The sequence below is a fragment of the Aotus nancymaae genome, unplaced genomic scaffold (genome assembly GCF_030222135.1).
Source record: "Aotus nancymaae isolate 86718 unplaced genomic scaffold, 86718_ANA_hifiasm-v0.15.2.pri h1tg000019l, whole genome shotgun sequence".
NCBI classification, from domain to species: Eukaryota; Metazoa; Chordata; class Mammalia; order Primates; family Aotidae; genus Aotus; species Aotus nancymaae.
The window spans coordinates 23657311-23680914 of record NW_026988431.1 but is presented as its reverse complement, the minus strand read 5'-3'; the positions used below and the strand labels follow the sequence as shown (position 1 = coordinate 23680914).

The 23604-nt window shown below is 41.6% G+C and overlaps 1 protein-coding gene across 1 annotated transcript in view; it reads right to left on the bottom strand.

The window, feature by feature from the left end:
* The window catches only part of TBC1D5 (TBC1 domain family member 5), a 561805-nt gene that overhangs the window by 4768 nt on the left and 533433 nt on the right, over positions 1-23604 (bottom strand). Inside the window, exons 20-22 of the mRNA XM_012466733.2 lie at positions 22758-22857; positions 5712-5791; positions 4737-4898 (exon numbers count right to left, since the gene is read on the bottom strand). Of these exons, the coding sequence (XP_012322156.2) occupies positions 4737-4898; positions 5712-5791; positions 22758-22857 (342 nt within the window). The remainder of the gene's footprint in view (positions 1-4736; positions 4899-5711; positions 5792-22757; positions 22858-23604) is intronic.

Sequence of the window (23604 nt, the reverse complement as noted above, 5' to 3'; positions counted from 1 at the left end):
AAATGGCAATTGCAAAGTATAATGGCAAAAAGAACAGAGATAGATAGAATTGCTCTACTCTATAATTATTCTCTTTTCTAAGCAATTATGAGTGGCTTTTAATTTTTTAACTTAATAAAAAGTTAACATCCACAAACACAGGTAAAGGTTTTGGGTAGCAAAGTCATCGTGTCAAACTACAGTGTCAAATAAGGATGTACAGTGTCCCTTGGTCACAAGGACATCCAGTGCCACCCTGGCAGAAACAACACCTCACCCAGTGGTGCTATAAGGTGATGGAGTGCCCACACCTGCCTCCCTCACCCTGCCTGCCTACCCTCCCCACAGCATGGGTGAAGTCTAGTGCTGGAGTCTCAAGTCTAATGAGATATATGGAGTCCCTTGACTGGAAGTGTCTCCGGAGTCCTTGGGCCTCCAGACTGGCATGGCCTAGGCCTCTGGGCTGTGTGCAGAGCCAAGAAGGGGACTGAGTATCAGCTTTGAGGGAAGTCTGGCTTTGAGCCCTGACTGACAGGCCCCTCTCTAAATCTCATGTCCTCCTCAGTGATGTCGGGGGCGAGTGGCTAAATAATGGCTCAGGAACTTTCGACCTCTGATGATTCACCGACCTTTAGGATATTCAGTTGGAGTACAGAAACAGAATAGGCCTTTAAGATCACAGAGCTGTAACAGGCCTTAAGCTTGTTCATCTCAGGTTCTAAAGGTGCTAACATTCTATTAACACGTTAACTCCTACACAAGTGAAGAAAAACATAGCACACGGCACTCTGTTAGCAGGGGATGTGATCACAAATGGCACCAGAGCTGTTTGATAGAGAAGGACTGCCTTTTTTTCTGAGTTGGAGGAAAAGAACTCAAACCCCATGACTATCCCCATGTAAGGTGCACCTGGTCAGAGCCATGCTGCCTTTGTGGGGTGGGGCTTCTCCTCCCCCCAAACATGTGGTGTGCACTGAAAGCTGCTGGGGAATCAACACAGGCCCTACATTTGACTTCTTCCAGAGTGCAGACACTTTGTTCAGAGGACAGTTGTACTGCATTGTAAACTGTGAAAATCTTGACCTCTCACCACAACACAGGGCTGGAATGCTAATTGGTAGAGCTTACCCTAGGTTGAAAATAAAAGGGCACGTTTAGCAGGGCCTATTTTTTTAGAGAGTGGTGCCTCTACTTCAGAGATACTGAGATCACTTATTCTCCTTTAGCTTACAGTGAAGATGTCAGTAAGATTCTGAAGTGGAGAAATACTTTTCAAAGCCCAGGACTAAAAGTAAAGATAGTTTCTACCATTACTCTAGTTATCTGGCATGCTTCCCCCAATTCCCAGATGAGGGTCACAGACTGCCTTAGACAAAGCAAGTTAGAGCTGACAGGGCCTTAGCAACCATTTTCTTTTACTGAACCCCTTCCTTGCCCCTTTGCATTACAAATCAAGAAAAGAACCCCAAATAGGAGACCAGGTAGCTTGGCCAATGTCACAAAGCACAACAAAAGACCCCACCCTTCTGAACTCTCACCTAGAATTTGTTTCTAGACGCAGAGTTGACGTCTTTATGGACTTCCCTAGCAGCCTTAACCACTATCTGGTACCATTATAACATTTACAGAAGTTTTGTAAATCCCTACGTCAGTCCTCTCTTCTTTACCAGATACGTGCAAGAAAAAGTTTTCAACCTGTCCTGCCTAAAACTAGCCAGGATCGTCACAACACATATCCCTTTTACCCGTTTCCTGCCATCTTCCCAGACCTACCTCATTTCATAGCTTGAGTTCAGGATGACTGTAGATGAGGTAAGCCCAACTATAGACCAGCACTGTTCAACAGACGTTTTCCATGATGATGGAAGTATTCTCTATCTGTGCTACCCAATACAGCAGCCCCTAGCCACCTGCCCGCTAGCCACAGGTGGGTACCAAACACTTGAAAAGTGGCTAGGGTGACTGAGGAACTGAATTTTTAATTTTGTTAAATTTTAGCACATTTAAATTTAATTTTAAATAGGTATGTGGCTAGTGGCTGTAATATTAGATGATAGGCAGATTAAAACAGGGCACCCGAGAAGCAAAAAGGCAAGTGATGGGCTGCTTGACTAATGAATGCAGGGTCCCACAAAGTCCTCCTCCTACTGCAGTTGATTCGAGTTAGCTTATCAAATACTTCCCAAAGGAATGTGTGAGGATAGATGCTAAGATGGGACAGATAGCGTGTGGCTCCTCTCACTCTACAGAATACAATTTCACAAGACTGCTGTTTTCAGGGCTGGAGATAAGACTGTAAACCAAACAGAAAGAACAGCATGTCACAGCAACCTCACAGTCAGGAGCATGGCATGTGAATTCCCACAAAGGAAGAACACTTCACAGTTGCTGATGAGGAAGGGCGTCGGCAGGAGGACTGTGAGCGATTTGTCCCCAGGTGGGGGATCCTGGTCCTTCTGCACTATCTTTTAGACATTATTATTTACTGATTAACCAAGAAAGCAATGAAAACCCATCCCTAAGTTAGGAATGTGCTATGGCACAACCCATCACAAACCCAACATGTAGTGCTTACATCTCCGATGTGTCAAGAAACTGCCTAGCACTGCTCCCCTAGGCCCTGGCTCTTTATAACTGGAAGCTCATGAGAGCAGGCAATATATCCCATAGCCTTGGACACCCAGTTCCTGGAACAGCAGGCCCTGGAAGCCTTCGGAACTCCTACTTGGCTCTCTTGGGAGGCATGTTCCTGGGGGTAGCCTGTTGACAGCCCTCTGTACCTCCTCCCACAAGCAGTGAGAAGGAAAACTTAGCCAGCGCCAAGCACTGATGAGTTAGCTCCTGCAGGGAGAAGGTGGGTACTTGGCAGCTATCTCATGCCTGGTAGCCCCCCGGCCCCTTATCAGCCTAGCCTGGATCCTTGGGCTTTGCAGTGGAAGGCCCTATGCACCTGCTTGCTTGAATTCAGAAATTTTCTCAAGAAATTTCAATATTTCTCTGAAGGAGAGAGGCGAGAGCACTGCTTTCCTATTTCTCTCTTCAGTAAAACCTTTTTCAGGAGTACTGGCTTTGTATAAACTGCTAACAGCTATGGGGAGGGGTCATGCAGGGAAGAGGCAGAGAAGAGAAGCCATTTGATTTTCACTTGTGGGGTCTTTAGGCCCAGGAAGGGCTGACTGTGTCTCGGAAGGACAGCCAGAATAAGGACACAGTTTGATTCACGGCAGACACGTCTCGTGGCTAGCTTATCTTGGGTATGCACAGAGGGGTCCACCGGGGCAGCAGGGGTCACTGGTAGGCTCTTACAAATACAGAAACCACTGATGACAACTGCAAAGTATAATCAGTAAGTTTTAAATTTAAAAAATTCATTAGTGATTTTAAAATGTCTTTTTCTGTAGTACATTGACACACTCAACTAAAAAATTATGCTGAAGTTTTAAATCATCAATTAAAAATGCACTGTGGTTGGGCCTACGCTCAGTAATATTTGAATAAATAGATGATTATTGAAAACTAAAACGCCTGTGCAGGGAAGGAGAGTTTGTGAAGAAACAAATGAAATTAAACTGGCAGCATCATAGTTGCATTCGTGTGGCTACAAATGCAGAGTCAAAGCACTCCATGAACGTTTCCTATGGCTTCAAGAGGAAGTTAACCATGGAGTCCTCTCTTTTGGAAAAGCATCCTTAAGACTGAAAAACATTCCCACTCGAATGTCATTTTGCTGTTTTAAAATCACACAAAAAATAATTTACGAGTGTCTGAATGCAAGTTTTTGAGAAAGTGACTTAGATAATATTTTGCTAATGTTCACTTTCCAAGATGAAACTTTGTAAGCTGATTTTAAAATTTATCAGATAAAGCACAGCGAGGCAGCATGGTGGGCTGCACTTACTGGGTTGGGGCAGGGTTTCTAAAACATGATGCCTGTCAGGCAGAGTGCCCCTGGCCTCAAAGCCTATGTGTGTGACTCTGGCCTTCATTTTCTCACCAGTAAAATGAGCAGGCAGGACTAAGCACATAAGGAAGCTATAGGAAGATGCTTTCCAGCTGGGAAATTCTGTGGTTCTGCATTAGAATAAATGATACACAATGTTGAAATCTGAGAGTAGGGGGTCAGCAAACTGTGGCCAAATCCAGCCTGTGGCCTGTTTTGCATAGCCCTCGAGCTGAGAAAGTGTGATAAAAACAAAAATAAAATACAAAGAAAAAAAACAATGAATATGTGACGTAGATGACCATATGTTGCCTGCAAATCCTGAAACACTTACTCTGTAGCCCTTTACAGACTCCTGCCCCAGATCGTGGGCATTAATGGGAAGTCCTTCCCAAGACGGCAAGAAAGTAATTTTGCAAAAAAGGTTCTAGCCAAGTGAAATCCACTCAAGACAGCATTAGGAAAGCCTAGAGAGTACTTCCTAAAGGGGAACAGAGGCATCCGCTGGAGGCAACTGACTGATAACTAAGACAGAGATCTAGCTTTCCTGTCCCACAGAATGGGCACGGTAGGAGGCTCAGGCAGCACTGCTGCATACAGGTTCGCAGCGCAGGCACCACACGACTCTAGGAGACACCTGCCTCATCATCATCGTGAATGGCACCCCCTGCAGCACAGAGTGCACGGCTTGCACAGCTGAACTTCACACATGGTAATCTGAAGTCACTTCGGGAGGGTATATATTATTAACTTTGAAGATCTTAAGTGAATGCACTCCCTTTGAGTTAATGTAACATGTTCATCAGAGCTCCCGTACCTGCTTAGCAGCCCCAGACATTTCATCACTAGGGCCTTGGCCTCGGCCTTGGCCCTGGCCGCTGGAGCAGTAGTGGTTGTCCGCAATGGTGATCTGTTCGTTCTCTTCGGCCTCTAGTTGGCTCTGGTTAAAACGCAGGGAACCTTTTAGAATGTCTTTGATCTATTTTCAAAGAAGAAGAAAATAAATGAAAAAAATGGATGAGTTTGTTTTCAGATGCTAGCTGAATCTCTCAGACATTTAAACTGGCCTTGTCATCAATCATTTTTTATAGTATGAATATTAATGTTTTACCATAAGTAACAAATAATGGCAAAAAAAATCAAACTTTATCAAAGCTGCTGACTTAACAGTGAGCAAGGAAAATGTCAGGTCATTTAATAGCCAGGTTTTCACTGGGTAGGATATAGAAGTCACATACTTGGTAGCTATCTTAAAGCAGGAAGCACAATTTGTCTGGACACCCACCCGCACTGCACACCTTGGTCACTAAAGTGGCTCCACCCGAGCTGGACTGTTTATAGCAGGTAGGCATTTGGAAACAGCATATTCTTTTTCACTGACATTTATGTCCCATTTAGATCTTCAAGGCGTGGGTCAATGTGGTCCTTGAGGGTCTGAGGTATGGTATAGGTACTGATTATGACTTGTGCTCCAAAGACATTCATGGATGAATGACTGAACGTGATGCTGGTCTACCCACACTAGCTTTGGGTGAGGAACAAGCAGAATGGGCTTGGTAAGAGAGGAAGGGGAGGTGTGGGAAATGGAAAACCAGCATGAGCCGCAAGCTAGTCAGATACAATCGTCAGAAGGAGCAGGGGCATAAAGAGGTGGAAATGCAGAAGGGGCTCTGTCTGGGAGGAAATAAGGGGTAGGGGGATGCTGGCTCCAATGTCATGGTATTCCATGCCCTGGGGGCCCTCCCCACAGCAGGCGGGACACAAAGAAATAGTGTCAGAACAATGCACATACCTGTTTTAATCCTGCCAGGGAAACCAGAATTTGATCTTCTTTTTCCAAATTTTCTTGTAATATCACATCTTGAATATTTACTGAAAATAGAAGAATGACATTTTATAACCAGTGCTCTGAGCATAACTTACCTGCTGCCACACCATAACTTCAGACCGGCTTGGGAAGTTTTCTGCCAAATCTCACAGCAACTATTTCCAAAGGATGCTCTGCAAACTGCAGATGGGGAATCTGCAGGGCTGACTGGAGAGGGCAGCACTGGGCTTGACACACACAGCCTCCCCTCCAACATCCCATGAATGTGCTGTCATAGTAACAGATGTGTCTTCACTTCCAACAAGAGACCTGGGTACCTCTTGCTGACATGATGTAGCCAACAGCCTGGCCCATTCATCTAATCTCTAGGAGGAAGCTTTTCAGCCAAGGCTTCCTAGATAGGCTCGTGGGTCAATGATTTGACCAATTCCTTCCAGGTGACTGAAATTAATAAAGAAACTATCTTTAAGGATTTATAACAGTAAAACATGTTGCCATTTCAACATAATAGTAAAAACGAGAGACCAAACTCATGGCACTACAGATTGCCATTAGATGACCATGTCTATGGAGTCTCCTCTAGGAGACTTAGCCACTACACAAGAAGTCTTTCCTCCAGACCTGATCTGAGGGACCCACCAAGCCAGCTTCTGACCATCAGGCTCAGTATCACACTGAGTTGCTTGCCCGTCAGTAAGTTAAACACTCAGTGGTCCTTAGCCTTCCCTGTGCCTGCAGGATGCACACAGTTCTATCAGGAACTGTGGCATTCTGAAGCAGGACTCTCAGAAGGAGCTGAGGTTGGGAAGAGAAGTGAAAGCCTAGTCACCTGGGGACGTACAAGAGAATGTGTTGGTGGAGGGAAGGAGGAGGCACAATTAAAACACATTTTCAAAAACATGCTAATAGATAGCCAAGTCAATTCTAATCAAAAAGAACAAAGCTGGAGGCATCACATCTACCTAACTTCAAACTATACTATGAGGCTACAGTAATCAAAACAGCATGGCACTGGTACCAAAACAGAGATGTAGACCAATGGAACAGAACAGAGGCCTCAGAGGCAATGCCACACATCTACAACCATCTGATCTTTGACAAACCTGACAAAAACAAGCAATAGGGAAAGGATTCCTTGTTTAATAAATGGTGTTGGGAAAACTGGCAGCCATGTGCAGAAAGCAGAAACTGGACCTCTTCCTGACACCTTACACTAAAATTCACTCCAGATGGATTAAAGACTGAAACATAAGACCTAACACCATAAAAACCCTGGAACAAAACCTACACAAAACCATTCAGGACACAGGCATAGGCAAGGACTTCATGACTAAAACACCAAAAGCAATGGCAACAAATGCCAAAATAGACAAATGGGACCTAATTAAACTCCACAGCTTCTGCACAGCAAAAGAAACAATCATTAGAGTGAACTGGCAACCAACAGAATGGGAAAAATTTTTTGCAATCTACCCATCTGACAAAGGGCTAATATCCAGAATCTACAAAGAACTAAAACAGATTTACAAGAAAAAAACAAGCCCATTCAAAAGTGGGCGAAGGATATGAACAGATACTTTTCAAAAGAAGACATACATGAGGCCAACAAACGTATGAAAAAATGCTCATCATCACGGGTCATTAGAGAAATGCAAATCAAAACTACACTGAGATACCATCTCACACCAGTTAGAATGGCGATCATTAAAAAATCTGGAGACAACAGATGCTGGAGAGGATGTGGAGAAATAGGAACACTTTTACACTGTTGGTGGGAGTGTAAATTAGTTCAACCATTGTGGAAGACTGTGGCGATTCCTCAAGGACCTAGAAATAGAAATTCCATTTGACTCAGCAATCCCTTTACTGGGTATATATCCAAAGGATTATAAATCAGTCTATTATAAGGACACATGCACTTGAATATTCATTGCAGCACAGTTTACAATAGCAAAGACCTGGAACCAACCTAAATGCCCATCGATGATAGACTGGACAGGGAAAATGTAGCACATATACACCATGGAATACTATGCAGCCACAAAAAACGATGAGTTCATGTCCTTTGTAGGGACATGGATGAACCCGGAAATCATCATTCTCAGCAAACTGACACAAGAACAGAAAATCAAATGCTGCATGTTCTCATTCATAGGCGGGTGTTGAACAATGAGAACACATGGACACAGGGAGGGGAGCATCACACACTGGCGTCTGTGGGGGGGGGGGGAACCAGGGAAGGGACAGCAGGGGGTGGGGAGTTGGGGAGGGATAACATGAGAAGAAATGCCAGATATAGGTGATGGGGCGGGGAAGGCAGTAAACCACATTGCCATGTATGTACCTATACAACAATCTTGCATGTTCTTCATATGTACCCCAAAACCTAAAATGCAACAAAATATATATAAAAAACAAAAAAAGTGAGTTGCTTGTAAGTAGCCAAAAAAAAAAAAAAAAAAAAATGCGGAGGTAGACACACCAATTTGAGAATCACTACAGTGAGTGTGTTCACCCTCCATTAACATCTTTTTTATTCTTTGCGGTGTTAAAAAATGCCCCATTTATAATGTCTTACATGCTACATTCTTAGTGACTCACTTAAGATTGTTCCAGTCTCTACGGGACTCCTAGATTCCATGCTTGGTCCCGTAGAGCTACTAGGGCTAATGTACCACTTCTCAGTTGCTCAGTGTCCCACATCGGCAGTGGCAGAGCCAGCGCACTGTGCCCTGGGCCTGGAGGCTCTTGCTCCAAATCTATGCACACAGGCTTCTCTTTACTGTTCAACTTTCTGCCCCAGTGCTGTCTCCTCAGAGCAGCCTTCCTGCCCACCCAGACTAAAGAAGCCCCCAAATCACTCTCCAGGCTCTACCGCACCATCTATTATACTGTATTTGTACGCACTTGTCATTGTCTGATGCGTGTATTTGAAGGTTTATTCACTGTCAAGCTCCCCCTAACAGGATATCAACTCCAAGATGTTCTTGCTCAGAGCTTTATTTCTAGCCCTCAGAATAATGCCTGGTGCATTACAGGTACACAATAGGTATTTACTGACTGACGGAAAGAATTAATAAATGAACATGAAAAAACACGCTTGGAACTTGCCTATCAAAACACTACTATTCTAAATATTTCCAAAAAAGTATTTTCAGTAAGGGGCAAGACAAAGACTGATACTGTCAACATGCTTCCAGCCTGAAAACTTATTAGAATCTTTAATAAGAATAAATTCATAAACCAGGTGATAAGTCCTCTTACAAAATGTAGCAGAAAAGCAACAGCTTTCATTTATCGTGAAAACTTGACTGTAGTTTTGGCTATTAGAATAGCCTGCTCCAAAATAAGAAAGCAAACTGAATGCGAATGGAATGACAGATATAATCAGAGAGCAAATGTTTTTTGTTTCCTTAAAATCCTATAACCATTTGTTCTCTCTCAATAAAACAAAACAGAATCCACTCAACAAGACGTTAACAATAAGCAACTGCAGAAAATCTGCAAGAACCAGTTATTTAAGTCTTTTAGAGAAGCAGTCCCCAACCTTTCTGGCACCAGAGACTGGTTTCATAGAAGACAATTTTTCCACAAACGGTGGGGGAAATGGTTTTGGAATGAAAATGTGTCACCTCAGATCATCAGGCACTAGAGTCTCACAAGTGGCACACAACCTGGATCCCTCGCATGCGCAGTTCACAATAGGGTTTGCGCTCCTACAAGAATCTGATGCTGCCTCTGATCTGACAGGCAGCGGAGCTCAGGTGGTAATGCTGGCTCAGGTGCCCTTCACCTCCTGCTGTGTAGCCCAGTTCCTAACAGGTCGTGGACCGGGGGTGGGGACCCCTGTTTTAGAGGATTGAGAAAGATGACTTTGCAGGACTGCTACAGCTTTTCAGGTTGAGCTGTGAGGGCTTGAAGGCTGGCAGAGGCAGCATGGCACATAGCACTGGGTGCCTGGACAGGGAAGTGGATTTTGCCCTTGCCAAGCTGAGAGGTGGGCTCAGGTTCCCAGCTCCTACTGGGCAGTTGAAGGCGGCAAGGGGACTGCTCTCAGGTCCCCAAAGGAAGCTTAGCCAGTGGAGTCAGGAGCATCAGGACATTTGAAAGACGGATAGGGGGCTTCTTGGGTTCAAGAAACTAAGGAAAGTAACCCTGGAGGTCACACCCACAGTGCAGAGGCCAGCACAAAGCGGGCATCTGCAGAAACCAGTGTGGGCTTTCCTGCTGCCCTGACTAGATCTTTGTCTCCTGCGTGTCCCTTTGATAGTCTGCTGTGGAACGTATCCTAAAACAAAAGATTTGGCCAAATTGCCTGGTTTCTGCCCCCAATGTAATAGTGGGGCTCATGGCCAGCAGCGACAAGGACCAAAGGCTTTTAGGTCACAGTCTATGGGCACACAGGGCAGTCAGTGGCTCCAGTGGAAAATGAAACCCAGAAATGTACAAGAACACAAAGCTGTCTTTAGAGGAAAGGATCTAGAAGGCACCCAGAAGCTCTTCCTTAAACACCAAAGAGACATGTGAGCCCATCCCAGAAACCTGGCACCATCTTGGTACCACAATGCAGCCGACTAATCTTGTCCTGCGGGCAGAATACAATGCTCTGGCCTGATGTGCAACACAGCTGTGGAACGCAGGGCAGAGTGGGTTCACCCAAGTAGAGGGAAGAACTCAGAACTGTAGTATCACCACCAGCATACCCTCATCCTGCAATTCCTTGCCTTAATTTATGGACTGAGTCAAGGACCACCTTTTAGGATCTGATGAAAACCAGGACCTGAAAACTTCCCTGTAAACTCATGTACATATGAACTGTTCACTTAATTTCAGGGATAAACCTTTGTTTTAATCAACTAAGCTGAATAGGCTGACTTTAAGAAATCTAGGGTAAATCCAAATTAAAACAAAAGAGCACCTTCAGCGGCTGTTAAATGTTCTGAATACAAGAATTTACATCTTAATGAAAGTACTGACCATATAAATACATTCCCTAACAGTTCCCCTATATAAGGTAGCATTTACAAACATTCTACTTACATATAACCTCCCAGTAACCAATCTACTGTTTTAAGTAAGTTATATCTGCATGTAAAAGTAGAAAACTATGTCTTTCCATGACTTAAAACGTTTACATTTCCAACGCAATACACAATTCTCCTCCTAGCTAAAGGCACAATAAATTTTGCTATAAAGGCTCTTTCTCTTTGTTTCTGTGTAAAAGGAAGATTATACTCTATATTCTCCTTACATTTAAGTATTATAAATGTTGGAGCACTGAAACTAAGGGGAAAATGTCACATAACTAACCACTTTGGTGGAAATTACACACAAAAATCTCATTCATATAACAATCCCATGGTGATGCCACTATGTTTAATGAAATGTCAGTGGCACAAAAATAGATCCCTAACTCTAAGGGTAATGAAAATGGTAAACAAACTACTTTTTCAATTTCTTTAAAACTTTATTTTTTTCAATGCTAGAATAAAAGTGTTTTCAACTACGTTTTAAATGGCTGGTGCAAAGGTAACAAGCCTTATTTGGTGGTGGCGGGGCGGGGGGCGGTGGGCGCGGTTAGTGAGCAGAAAGGTGACAAAAGCAGAACTAACATCTACCTTTAGCAGAGGTGGAACTGGGCGAGGCATTTAACTTCCTTGTGCCTGAGGGGTAATAAGAGCAGCCTCCTCATAGGATGACTGTGAAGAATCAGGGAGACAGCACAGGTGAAGTGCTAGCACCACACCCAGTAGTTTTCATTTCTATGTGCCACGTTACCACACTGACTATCTATCTCAACAAGCCTTCTAGATGAGAACCGTCAATATATTACAGAAAAGGAAACCAAGGCCAGAAATGCCAGCTCTGTTATTTGAGGTCTTACGACTTGAAAGTGGTGGAACTGGGATTGGGTTTCAGATCTTTCAGACTCCTGAGCCCCACGATTATGTGTGTGGCACTAATGAAGGGACCAGAGATATGAAGAGGTACAGGATGGGATACTGGCACCGACTCAGTTGCCTTGAGATGCAGTGCCTTTTATTCTGTGGTGGAACTGACTGAAGTGAGGTCAGCCAGAAACAGGAGGTCAACTACATGCAAAACAGACTGCACAATCATTTCTATGAGAGCATTTTGGAGCACTGGCAATGCTATCAAAGGGCTTGGGTTTTGATGACCTTGAGATGTGATCTTTTATATGTCACTAAACCCATCAGTGAGATGGGAGTAATACCCACCTCAGAAGTTTGCTGGGAGGATTAGATGAGATAATCAAAGCTTTCTATTCCTGCATGTTGTCTTGAAATTACTACTGTTGCTCACTATGTTTCCTCCTCCCTTGGTACCTTAAATATTCGGATATCTGGATTCTGTTTTTTGAGGCTTTCTCATCTCTGATAGGAATTTAGTCACCCTGACCTTTAACAATCTCATATAAGGGACTGTAGTAGACTCTAAAGAGGAACTATGCATGCTGTTACAAAATAGAGAGGTGGGATTAAGGGAGGCAGGCCCAATGTGACGTGGCTGAAGAAGTGGCCATTAGTCAGAGAGGGGCAGACCTGTCATTTGCCACTACTGGCTTTTGCTGAACATTGACAAAGGGATGTCTGTGCACAGGGTGTGTGCCATAGTTGTCCAAACCCCAGGAGAAGGCATAAAATTCATCATGCAACCTCCAATCCATGATGTGTATCTCTGTGTGTCCTTGCAAATTCATTCCCCCTTCTAGAAGTCCCTCCCATCTTCCCTATAGTGACATGTCCTGCCTTTTCTTCAAAGTCCACCTCAAACTTACCACATCTAAGCATCAGCTCGCTATTAGCAGTCTTCTCTCCAATAGCACTCAGTTGTTGGGTCCTTCTTGCTTTATCTCTCACTCTTGGAAAATAATTCAATGATAAGGCTCAGAGACTGAAAATTTCCTGAAACTACACTGTTCTACCTTTGGTGCCATGTTCTAAATATGTTGCCCAAGGTGTTCGGATTCTAAGTATGGTGCTCTATTCATTGTATTCATATCACTTTAAAACCCCACTGCTCCTTGCTAATGTTTCTGAAATCACTAGTACTCTGGAGGAGACCCTGCTTTTCTTCATGTGAAGCTATGCATCACTGTAGGTATTCCTGAAGAGGTATATTCTCTCTTGTTCTCTCTCTCCCTATCTGAAGTTTTACTTACCTTTTCCATATACATTGAACTCAATTTCAGATTACCACTCCCCACCTCACCATTCCCCTAGAACCTGATTTTACATGAGAGAGCAGGTAATTGGCTAAGTGACCAGTGTGAGGCAAGGGCCTTCCTGCTAGCATCAGGGCTGATTTTTATCCCCTAAGGAATACATGTAGGTGAGATATTTCCCAAAAAAAGATTTAAGAGATACTAGATGATTAACTAGATCTTAGGTTGAGAAGTGGTAGGGGCAGGTGAAGAGAAATAACATTCATTGATGGTCTATTAAGAGCCAAGTTAATTTTCTTAAAAAGCAAAATGAAGAAGACTGCACAGAAATATAATCAAGGATCCTCTTTGGCATCCAGCTGCCAGAATGGCTGAAGACCCAAAACTCAGCACTGGGAGAGAAACATTACTTAGGAAAATCTAAGGGTAAGACTAGGCAAATATGTGTATTACACTAAAGACAATTATTGAGGCCAATAAATAGTTCTTATAAGTGGACTGAGTAAGCTTGGCACAGAGTTCTGAATCTTTACTGATCTCTACTATTTGGCATATTATTTTCCTAGCACTTATCACCCTGTGCGCCAGAGAGTAACATGGGAGCATGACACCTCCCAGTAAGATCTGTCATAATCATGATACGGCTATGACCTTAGGGTCAACCAAAAAAGGAGACTTCACATATATTTTTAAACCTGAAAGGCCTCTAAGTTCCAGTAATGGTTAGAAGTCTTTGCCAGAATATGTACTTCTAAAAATAAAAACAGAAACATAGCTGATGCCTTAGTAATATGAAATAGTCTGGGGTTTTGCCATCATGCCCTCATTTGGGAGCTGTGAGATAGGACAGCAGTCTGGCTATGACTGCCCTAAAATTACATAATTTAGTCAAATAAGACTCTCTGAACTGGGCTTAAGATAAATATATATGTTGTAAATTTCAGGCCATAAAGGTTTTGCTGACATGAGGACTGAGTGACAGTTAAGTGCCATTCTGCAGCTAGAATGTAAACATGATCCAAGGCAATGAACATCGGTCTTTAAATCTTGGGCTTCACCTCCCCTTGCTCATATGCTCTCGTCCTCAGCATGAGATGCTCGTGGTGGCCCCAAAGTCCTTGAGCTATCAAGCTACTCAGCCTGTTTCCACAGAGATGAGGTATATGGGTTTTCTGGTGATTGGATCATTAGCTAGAGAGAGTTGGGACTGGAGAACATGGAGAAGCAGCCTGGTATGAAAGGATGAGAACAGGCTGTAGGATCAGACAGAGCTAGGACTGAATCATGCCTGGTTCTGCTATTATCTCGCTGTGTAACCTCTCACCAAGTATGCAGAGCATGCTGAGTCACAATATCCTCCACTGTACACTAGGGATACTCTCACTCAACTTGCAGACTTAGTGGGAGATTAGAGATACTGTTTGCGAAGTACCAGGCACTCAATCTGGCACATAGGAACTAATGGCAGTTGCTATCATATGTGACAATTATATAAGCTTCATCCTGCTGTGGTGTTAAATGCTCTACCATGAATGAAATGACACAAAAGACATTTGCCCCTTTCAAATTGGGAAGGCTGGTGAGTTTAGTGTATTTTGGTCTTCTATAGTAAAGTCTTGTCTTCATAGCAAAGCTGCCAAGTATGACTATAATTGTTAGAAATGACCAAACTTTTATTTAGATATTAAGCTGGAAACCATCATTCTCAGCAAACTAACACAGGAACAGAAAACCAAACACTGCATGTTCCCACTCATAAGTGGGAACTGAACAATGAGAATACATGGACACGGGGAGGGCTGGGGGACTAGGGGAGGGAGAGCATTAGGAGAAACACCTAATGTAGATGATGGGTTGAAGAGTGCAGCAAACCACCACAGCTCGTGTATACCTATGTAACAAACCTGCGCGTTCTGCACATGTACCCCAGAACTTAAAGTATAACAACAAAAAAAAAGAGAAATCCAACAATCCAACAATACTATTACTAACCAGAAAAGTCTCTTTCTCACTGAATTAGAAGAATAACGACATCACTGAAAAGCTAGAAGCCTAAGTGAGGATTGCCCTTAGTGGGAATGCTACCCACTGTGGGAATGCTACAATGCCGAGGCTGCCACTGGGAGCCACTGTGGTCACCCTTCAATACAGCTTGCAATATCTACATCCAGCAGTTGAGAGAGAGAGAGAAACCAAAATCCTGATACACTGTGAGCTCAGAGTAAGTTTACCAAAGATGATGGACTTGGAAGAAAGAAAGAAAATAATTCAATTTGGGTTCCTCCTGTGGAAAAGCATATAAGAAAAAGGGAAAGAAGCAGAAAATGGAAAGCAAACTGATGGAAGTTGGACAGTCTGTACTGAGGCCCTATTACTGGAGTGGTGGCATCCTGGCCTGAAGACGGATAAGCTGGTGTGTAGTTTGCTGCTTTTTGACATAGGAATAGGACTGGTATAAGAAAGATGCCGACCAATTGTTGCAAGTCTTCCAATAATAAAACCAGGGGGAAACAACTTCAACTAGAACAAGGTGATAGAGGCCGAAAAAACCTGACTTTCAGAGTATTGCAGGCTGTATCAGAATGCGAGGGTAGGTAGTGAGCTCTGCCCACAGAGCTGAGGTGCACACATGCTTGAAGCATGGGGTTATGAATATGTTAACAGTTTGTGAATATATTAGCTGACTCACGTCTAAATAATTTTAAGTGCTCTTACTCCTTACTGCTCAGAATCTGTAAAGGGCCAGTAATGTAAGGTCATTCGAAGTCTGTTAGAAATAGAGAACTTCAGGTCCCACATTAGACCTACTTCATTGGAATCCTATCAAGGTGGCATCTTAGATTTTTTTTTTTAATTTTTAATTTTTGCAAGTACATAGTATGTGTATATATTTTTGGGTTATATCAGATATTTTGATACAGGCATGTAATGCATAATAATCACATCAAGGTGAATGGAGTATCCATCACCTCAAGCATTTATCCTTTGTGTTACCATCATTCTACTGTCTATCTCCGTGAGTTCAGTCGTTTTTATTTTTAGATCAGTAAGTGCAAACATGAAGTCTGTCTTCTGTGCCTGGCTTATTTCATTCAATATAATGACCTCTAGTTCTATCCATGTTGTTGCAAATGACAGGATCTCATTCTTGTTATGTCTGAATAGTACTCCATTCTTTATATGTACCACATTTTTCTTTATCCTTTTGTCTGTTAATGGACACTCAGGTTGCTTCCAAATGTTAGCTATTGTAAACAGTGCTTAAAAAAACATGGGACTGCAAGTATCCTTCAGTATACTGATTTCCTTTCTTTTGGGTATATACCCATGAATGGGATTGCAGGATCATATTTTTAGTTAGCTTAATTTTCAGTTTTTGAGGAACCTCCAAACTGTTCTCCATAGTAGTTCTACCAATTTGCATTCCCACCAACAACGAACAAAGGTCCCCTTTTATTTATTTTTTTAGAGACAGGGTCTTGCTCTCTCACCTAGACTGGAGTGTAGTGGCAGGAGCATCCTCCACCTCCTGGCACAAGTGATCCTCCCAGCTCAGCTTCATGAGTAGATGGGACTACAGACACATGCCACCGTGTCCAACTAATTAAAAGATTTTTTTTTTTTTTTTTTTAATAAAGACTGAGTCTCACTATGTTGTCTAGGCTGGTCTTGAACTCCTGAGTTTAAGCACTCCTCCCTCCTTGGCCTCCCAAAGTGCTAGAATTATAGGCATGGCCACGCTGGTCAGGGTTCCCTTTTTGGAGACATCATCTTGGTATGTTGCACAGGCTGGAGACAGTGGCTATTTACAGGCCAGATCACAGCACACAGCACACAGCACACTGCAACCTCAAACTCCTGGCCTCAAGTGATCCTCCCACCTCAGCATTCCCAGGAGCCTCCAACATCGGACTCTAGACTTCATTTTTAACAAGATCTTCAGGTGAAGTGTATCCTTTCCTCCAATAGAGGACTCTGCTACCCACAATAAAAAGCAGTATTTAAAATTCTTAAAATAATCATGAAACTCTTTTTCCATAGCGTAGCTGACAGAGAGAAAGCTGTCTGATGATCACATTTTCTTTCTCACTTTTTCAAATGTCATTTGTTAATTGCCTTATTGAACATTTCCAAAGATATTCATTGAAAGTTGTTTTTATAAACATCAGAAAATTAGATTTATAAAGTTCTTACTGAGGCAAATAAACTGATATTCAAAACTGGCCTCTTTTTCAGCTAATTCATGCATAAATATTATGACAAGTACAGAATCAGTTGTGATGGGTGCAATAAAATAACATAAGATTTGAAATCCTACTACTGATTCAAGTGTGGCCTCAGTAGACTGATCAGTGAAAGAGAAGCCAAGGACTGGATTCAGGTCTGGACTCTCACTGCCAGCTAGCTGGCTGTGTCACTCACCCTTCCTGGGCCTTGGCTTCCTCATCTGCGAATAAAGAACAACTAGGTTGATTTCTAGGGCTTTTACATCTTTAATATTCTAAGATCCTATGAGCTACAGTACTCTCAACAGGAGCATGGGAAATCAAATTCTCCTTAATTAATTTTATTTAACCATCCCATTATCTGTATGACTCATCAATGAAAGGCCAAGCTGCTGGAAACCAAGGTGTCCAAATACCAAACAGATGAATGGAAACGCCTTCATTCGGAGCAGGCAGGTATGGGCATTAGAGCCCAGAAGGATGAACAGCTCATGTATTCCCTGTAAACAGCTGGCAGCTCAGCCCAGCTGCTCACAGATCAGACTAGTGTAGGTTGCTCACCTACGTGCAATTATGTATGAAGTACGGCGTATCTAAGAATAGCCTAAGCTCAGCCACTGAGATTAATACTGTCAGTGGCTTTCAACTCACTGTCAGGACGACAAGAAGGGAGTAACCATAGCAACAGAAAAATCAACAGGTAAAAAACCTCTTCTAAAGTTGACAGGAAAAGTTTAGTTTTAATAAAACCTATTTTCAATTCCTGTCTCTAAACCTTTGAATTCAAATAGTTCAATCACTTGGAGGTAATAAAATGAGAATTTTGGTAGTTTTGACAACACAAATGGCCTTCTAGTTTTGAGTTCCAGAACTGTGAGGAAATACTGTTAACCTGTCAATTTTACTACCTCTGTAAAGGGCCATTTGAACAAATGTCATTACATAATTTTTGATTGAAAGGATTTTCTCTGTATTTGTTCTGCTATCAGTTATAAAAACAGCCTTGAATAGTGCTTGATATTTGAAGATACTTATTGTATGTGTGACAAAAACATAGGGTGATACAATAATAGCAAAGATAGAGAAGCAACGTTAAGTGTCCAGCAATGGATGACTAGATGAATATCTGCTACATACACAAAATGGAATACTATTCAGCCATAAAAAAGAATAAAATCATGTCTTCTGCAGCAACACGGATGAAACTGGAGGTCATTATGTTAAGTGAAACCACTCAGAAATATCAAATTGTGCGTGTTCTCACTTATAAGTGGGAGCTAAATAATGTATACACATGGACATAGTGTGTGGAATAATAGACACTGGAGACTCAGAAAGGTGGGAGGGTGGTAAGGGATGGGAAATTACTTAACGGGCTCAATGTGCACTATTTGGGTGATGGTTCCACTAAAAGCCCAGACTTTACCACTATGCAGTATATCCATGTACCAAAACTGTATTTGTACCCCTTGCATTTATACCAAAAAAAGGAAAAGAAGAGAAAAGAAAATGTAAGGTGTTACGGAGTTCTCTTGACATGAATAGAACTTAGTGAAAATAATAAAGGATCTGGAGAGTAACTCCTAGAGTAAGTTTCTGAGACAGCTCCTGCAGCCACCTCGGTAGCCTGTGCCCCCAGTACATAATGAAGGCTCAGCAGCCCTTATGTCACTAAGTGTCCCAGAGGCATCATTAAGTCCTGACATAGCTATTCTTGCTCAAAGAGCTCACACACCTCATCTTAGAACCAGCACATCCCAAATTCCAGCATCATTTTGCATTATTTGATAGAGGAATATTCAGTTGGGTAATGGGAAATGTGGTACTACTCCAGCTCTTCAACTAACCAGTTGTGGGCCCTGGACAAGTTATTATTCAGCTCTATGGCTATGGGCTGGAAGAGTCTCTCAGATTCTTCCCTGAGAAGAGACAGTTAAGGGTTAAAGGGAAACAGGAGATGACTTGTGTTTGACACCCATTTTGGGCCATTCCCAATACTAGGGTTTAAAAATACTTTTTGGCAAGGAACTGGCAAGATAGATGGAGAGAAATGTCAAGTACATATGTGTCGACATATGAGGACACATTCATAAGCAGGCCAAGCTAAGGGACAGAGCCTGGGTTCAACCCTAGATCTTTTTGATGCCACATGAGGTTGTCTCTGTTTCTCAGACACCACTTCACCACTCTTATGAACTGGCTCTTGCCTGCTATGTATATAGGTTGATCCCCGAGTGCTAGTTACGTGCACTGAAGTCTTCTATTTTCTAAGCATAGAAGATTAGGTCCCTTGGAAAGTCCCTCTATAATCTTCCTTTTATCTAGCCAACCACTGTTAACAGTATTTTCATACCAAATATACACTGTTTTGCCATCTGCTGTTATCACCTAACATTCTATCACTGACATCTACTTATGTTAAATATTTTAATCTTTATAAAGATTGAATTATATTATATTATATTAAATCCCTTACTATGAATATTTTAGTCCTTCCAATTTTGTTCTCCTTTAATAATCAGAAAGAGAAATACATCTATGGAAAAATACAAGGGTATTAAAATAATTTTTTAGGAAACCATAATATGTTAAAAAACAAATAAAGAGAATCAACTTAATCTTCGTGTTTTCGTTAAATCTTTGCTTAGAATCAAAGTTGCCTGCAATCTAGGAGTGTCCTTTAATTAACCATTGTTACATTATGCATTTGAACTGAAATGTATCTGTGGGCCTTGGGGCCAGGAATTCTTGGTAGCAACCCTCAATCCCACTTTAAAAACGCAGTCATGCTATTTATATGAAGGAAGAAAAGTCAACAGCTATGTGAACAAGTTCTGGTTGAACGTGAAACATACACAGAAAAACAAATCTAGTTTTGTGGTTAGTTGAAAATTCACAGCTGGTATAGGCTTTTCTTTCCATTTTAATTAACGTGTTTCCCCATCCCGTGCAATAAGAAAATGCTCTTTTAGTGCTGATTGAAAGACCAAAGTCAGAGCAAAAGCTGTTTGAAAATTCTGAGGCTTAAGTAAAGCTGCTTTAAAAGCTGCTGTGTGTACCAAGCAACTTGGAAATTTCCTAACAGGATTTTGTAGAGTTCCAGTAAATCTTTCTCCCCATCACTTCTTTGCTCTCTTACTTTGGTGAAAACTAAAGTCAAGTAATGCAAAGATCATCCAAGTAGCCAGAAAAGCAAAAACTACACGTTCATTTTAAAATTATATTATATTTAAATAAGTAACCATAGTCATATAAAATATATTGTTTATATATAAACTATCTGTTTATTAGTTCTTTTTGATGTATTTTAAAGTACATTAGATAAGATTCATGTAAAATTAGGTCTGTAACTTATTACCCCCATTTTTCTAAGAAAAAGAGAATGAGTTTTTTTTTTTGTTTTTTTAAATTATTTTCTTCTCTTCTCTTTCCTCCCTTTGCCTTGTTCTCCATTTCCTACTTAGCTCTTTACATGCAATCTTTATCTGTTCTTTACCAGACACTTCCTACAGGGGAAGCTTACCTAACTATGTGCTTGCGTAGAAGCTCCAGAGCTGGAAATCTCTCCCACCCAGAGATTTATTTGAGAGACAACAGTCAATTTACAACATCAAGTATGTCCAAGATGAAACTCTCCCTCTACTGGAGAGTATCTCAGACAATAGTCACTTTACAACCTAGCCCTGCCTGTGCTGGTGCCAGCTGGACCTGGTAGAGAAGGCACTGAAGCCACTGACACAGACCCTTACCTGCTAGCTCCTTCCATTGTATGCTGTTCATGCCAAGGCCCCCTTTAAAAGCCTGTGTTTTCTGTCCCCAAAGTGAGGTGGTACCTTTAAAGGCAAGAGTCTGTAGTTCTTCCCCTAAGCTAAGCTATGGAAGGAAAAGCCTCCTCATACCAGAACTCACTGTTGTTAACTGGACCCTGCAAGTTGTGAGCAGCTGAATTGGTGGCTTGGTCATAGCTCTATATGAATTTTTAAAATAATCACCAAGCAGCTTACTAATAAACAGAGTCTGTAAGAGATCAAATGTGACAGGGGTAATGTTTCTTGCTGTGATGAGAGATACTACCCTATCAATCATCTACCAGGGTTTCTCCTGCTGTTTTTTCCTCGAGTCCTTTCCGTGCAGGTGTGGTTGAGAGGGTAGGAATACGGCTGAGGGTAGAATAGGACCCAGCCAGCTGCTAATAAGACATTGTTAGGCAGCCAGCCTTCTAGATCGGCATCTCTCCAAATCTTTTAAGAGAACATTTATTATTTTATTGAGGCCAGTAGGTTTAGGCTATACCCAAATGACAGCCATTGTTGTCACTTGTAATGGCTTGGAGCTTGTTGGGGTTTGAAGACAGAGAGTTTACCTCCAACGAAGGACCCAGAGGCCTTGGTGGATTCTCTTTGGTTTTGCCTCAGTGGTGGGATGCATCCTGATTTCTTACAATACCTGGTATTGCCCTTTCTCGATGCTACAGAGCAGCACACTGGCCATTTCCATGAGAGTACATGTCTTAGTTTCCTAATGTATTCATAAACTACCAATCTTAGACACTGGATGGCGAAGAAACAAAAGATGTCCATAAATGGGCTAAAAAATAGTAAAAATAGTGCATGGCAAAAGCTTTTGTAAGCAGCATGGAGTTACTGAAGTGATTCATACATGAGCCAGCATAAGATATCTCTAATACAAGATATAAAACCTTTTACAAACGCAGAGCAGTGCCTGAAGACTTTCCAATATGACATGCATGACCCCCCTGCAAACTGAACTTCCAACAGGGACATTTCTTAGAATATAAGCACAGTCAGAAGAAAGAAAAGGTCATGCATTTCAGGCAGGTGGCTAAAAAGTAAATTTTTTAAAAAAAGAATTGTCAAAATAATGACATTAGTGATTACTGACAGGTTGGTACAGTGGTAGAAGCTGATTATTTGATCTTAAAAACTCAATATTTCATTTTTGTTTGAGGTAAACAGACATTTACAAAGGACAGTATATCAGGAGTTAAGATTTGTAGTCAGATTGCTTTAAAAATTTATCATTTTTGTTTAGAGAAAGAGTCTCACTTTGTCACCCAGGCTGGAGTACAGTGGCACATTCACAGATCGCTGCAACCTCAAACCCCTGGGTTTAAGCAATCTTCCCATCTTAGTCTCTTTAGTAGCTGGGACTACGGGCACGTACCACTATGCCCAACTAATTTAAAAACTTTTTTTTTTTTTGGAAGAGACAGGGTCTTGCAGTGTTGCTCAGGCTGGTCTCAAATTCCTGGCCTCAAATCTTCCCACCTTTGCTTTCCAAAGTGCTGAGATTACAGGTGTGAGCCATTGCATCCAGCCTATAGTCAGGTTGCTTGATTTTCAATCTCCACTTAATTTACTAGTGATATAATCTTGGGGCATTTTCTTAATTCTTCCATGCCTTGGTTTCCTCATCTTATAATGTAGAGAGTAATAGTACTTCTATTATATGGCTGTTGTAAGGATTAAGTAAGATGGCTCATGTAAACAGCTTAGCACAGGGCCTAGAACAAAGTAATGCCAGTGGCTATTACTGTGATGACTCTCATTGTTCCCAGGGCCAAAGTAATTCACTTACCAAGATGAGTGTCCATCACCTTTGCACAGTATTTGCACATGGCATCCAGGTCATTCAACTGTCCTTGAAGGAAGGAAATTTGGACTTCTAATTCTTCTTCCTAAAGTAAAGGGATAAACATATGGAAATTTTTTAGACATAGTCAAATAAAATCTGTAAAGTTTTCTAAATGATCTAGACTAGTTTAAAGAAGCATGATACCTTTTTAAACCTAGACAAATCAAAACAGCAACTGCCACCACCAACAAAACAGAAAAAGGGTAAAACGGAAAATGTTAAAGGTCTGTACTTTTCCTCATTGAATTGTAGCTTTAGGCCATGTGTAACTGTTTGCATATACAACCTTGTATTTAAAATGTGCACAATGTATCTGCAATAAACATTGAGCAACACAAATTAAGAGGGCAATTTGCATTTCAGTGGACTATACTTCCTAAGCAGCTGGTACAAAAATACTACATTTTTTTCACATGTTTGGGAAACCAAAGATTTCCATTTTTATAAGACAAATCTCTAAGCCTGGAACCTGGACTCTGTTTAAAAAAAAAAAAAAAAAAGACACATCTCATCATTTTCTAGACAATAATAATCTCTTAAAATGTGAGATTTCCTAAAGCGCTTAAAAAAGTTTTGCCCCAGCAACCCATAAATTGCTGCTCAAATAAGCTAGAATACAAGAGAGGATATTGTCAGCGTTGGAAAAGGCTAGAAAATTGATTTTCCAGTCTTAGATCTACTTGTCCTTTTCCATAAGAATCCTCTGTATCATTAAAAAAGAAGGAAAGAAAAACCTACCAAGGTATCGTTTCTCTTAGAGAATGATTATAATTTGACTTGTACATGGAAA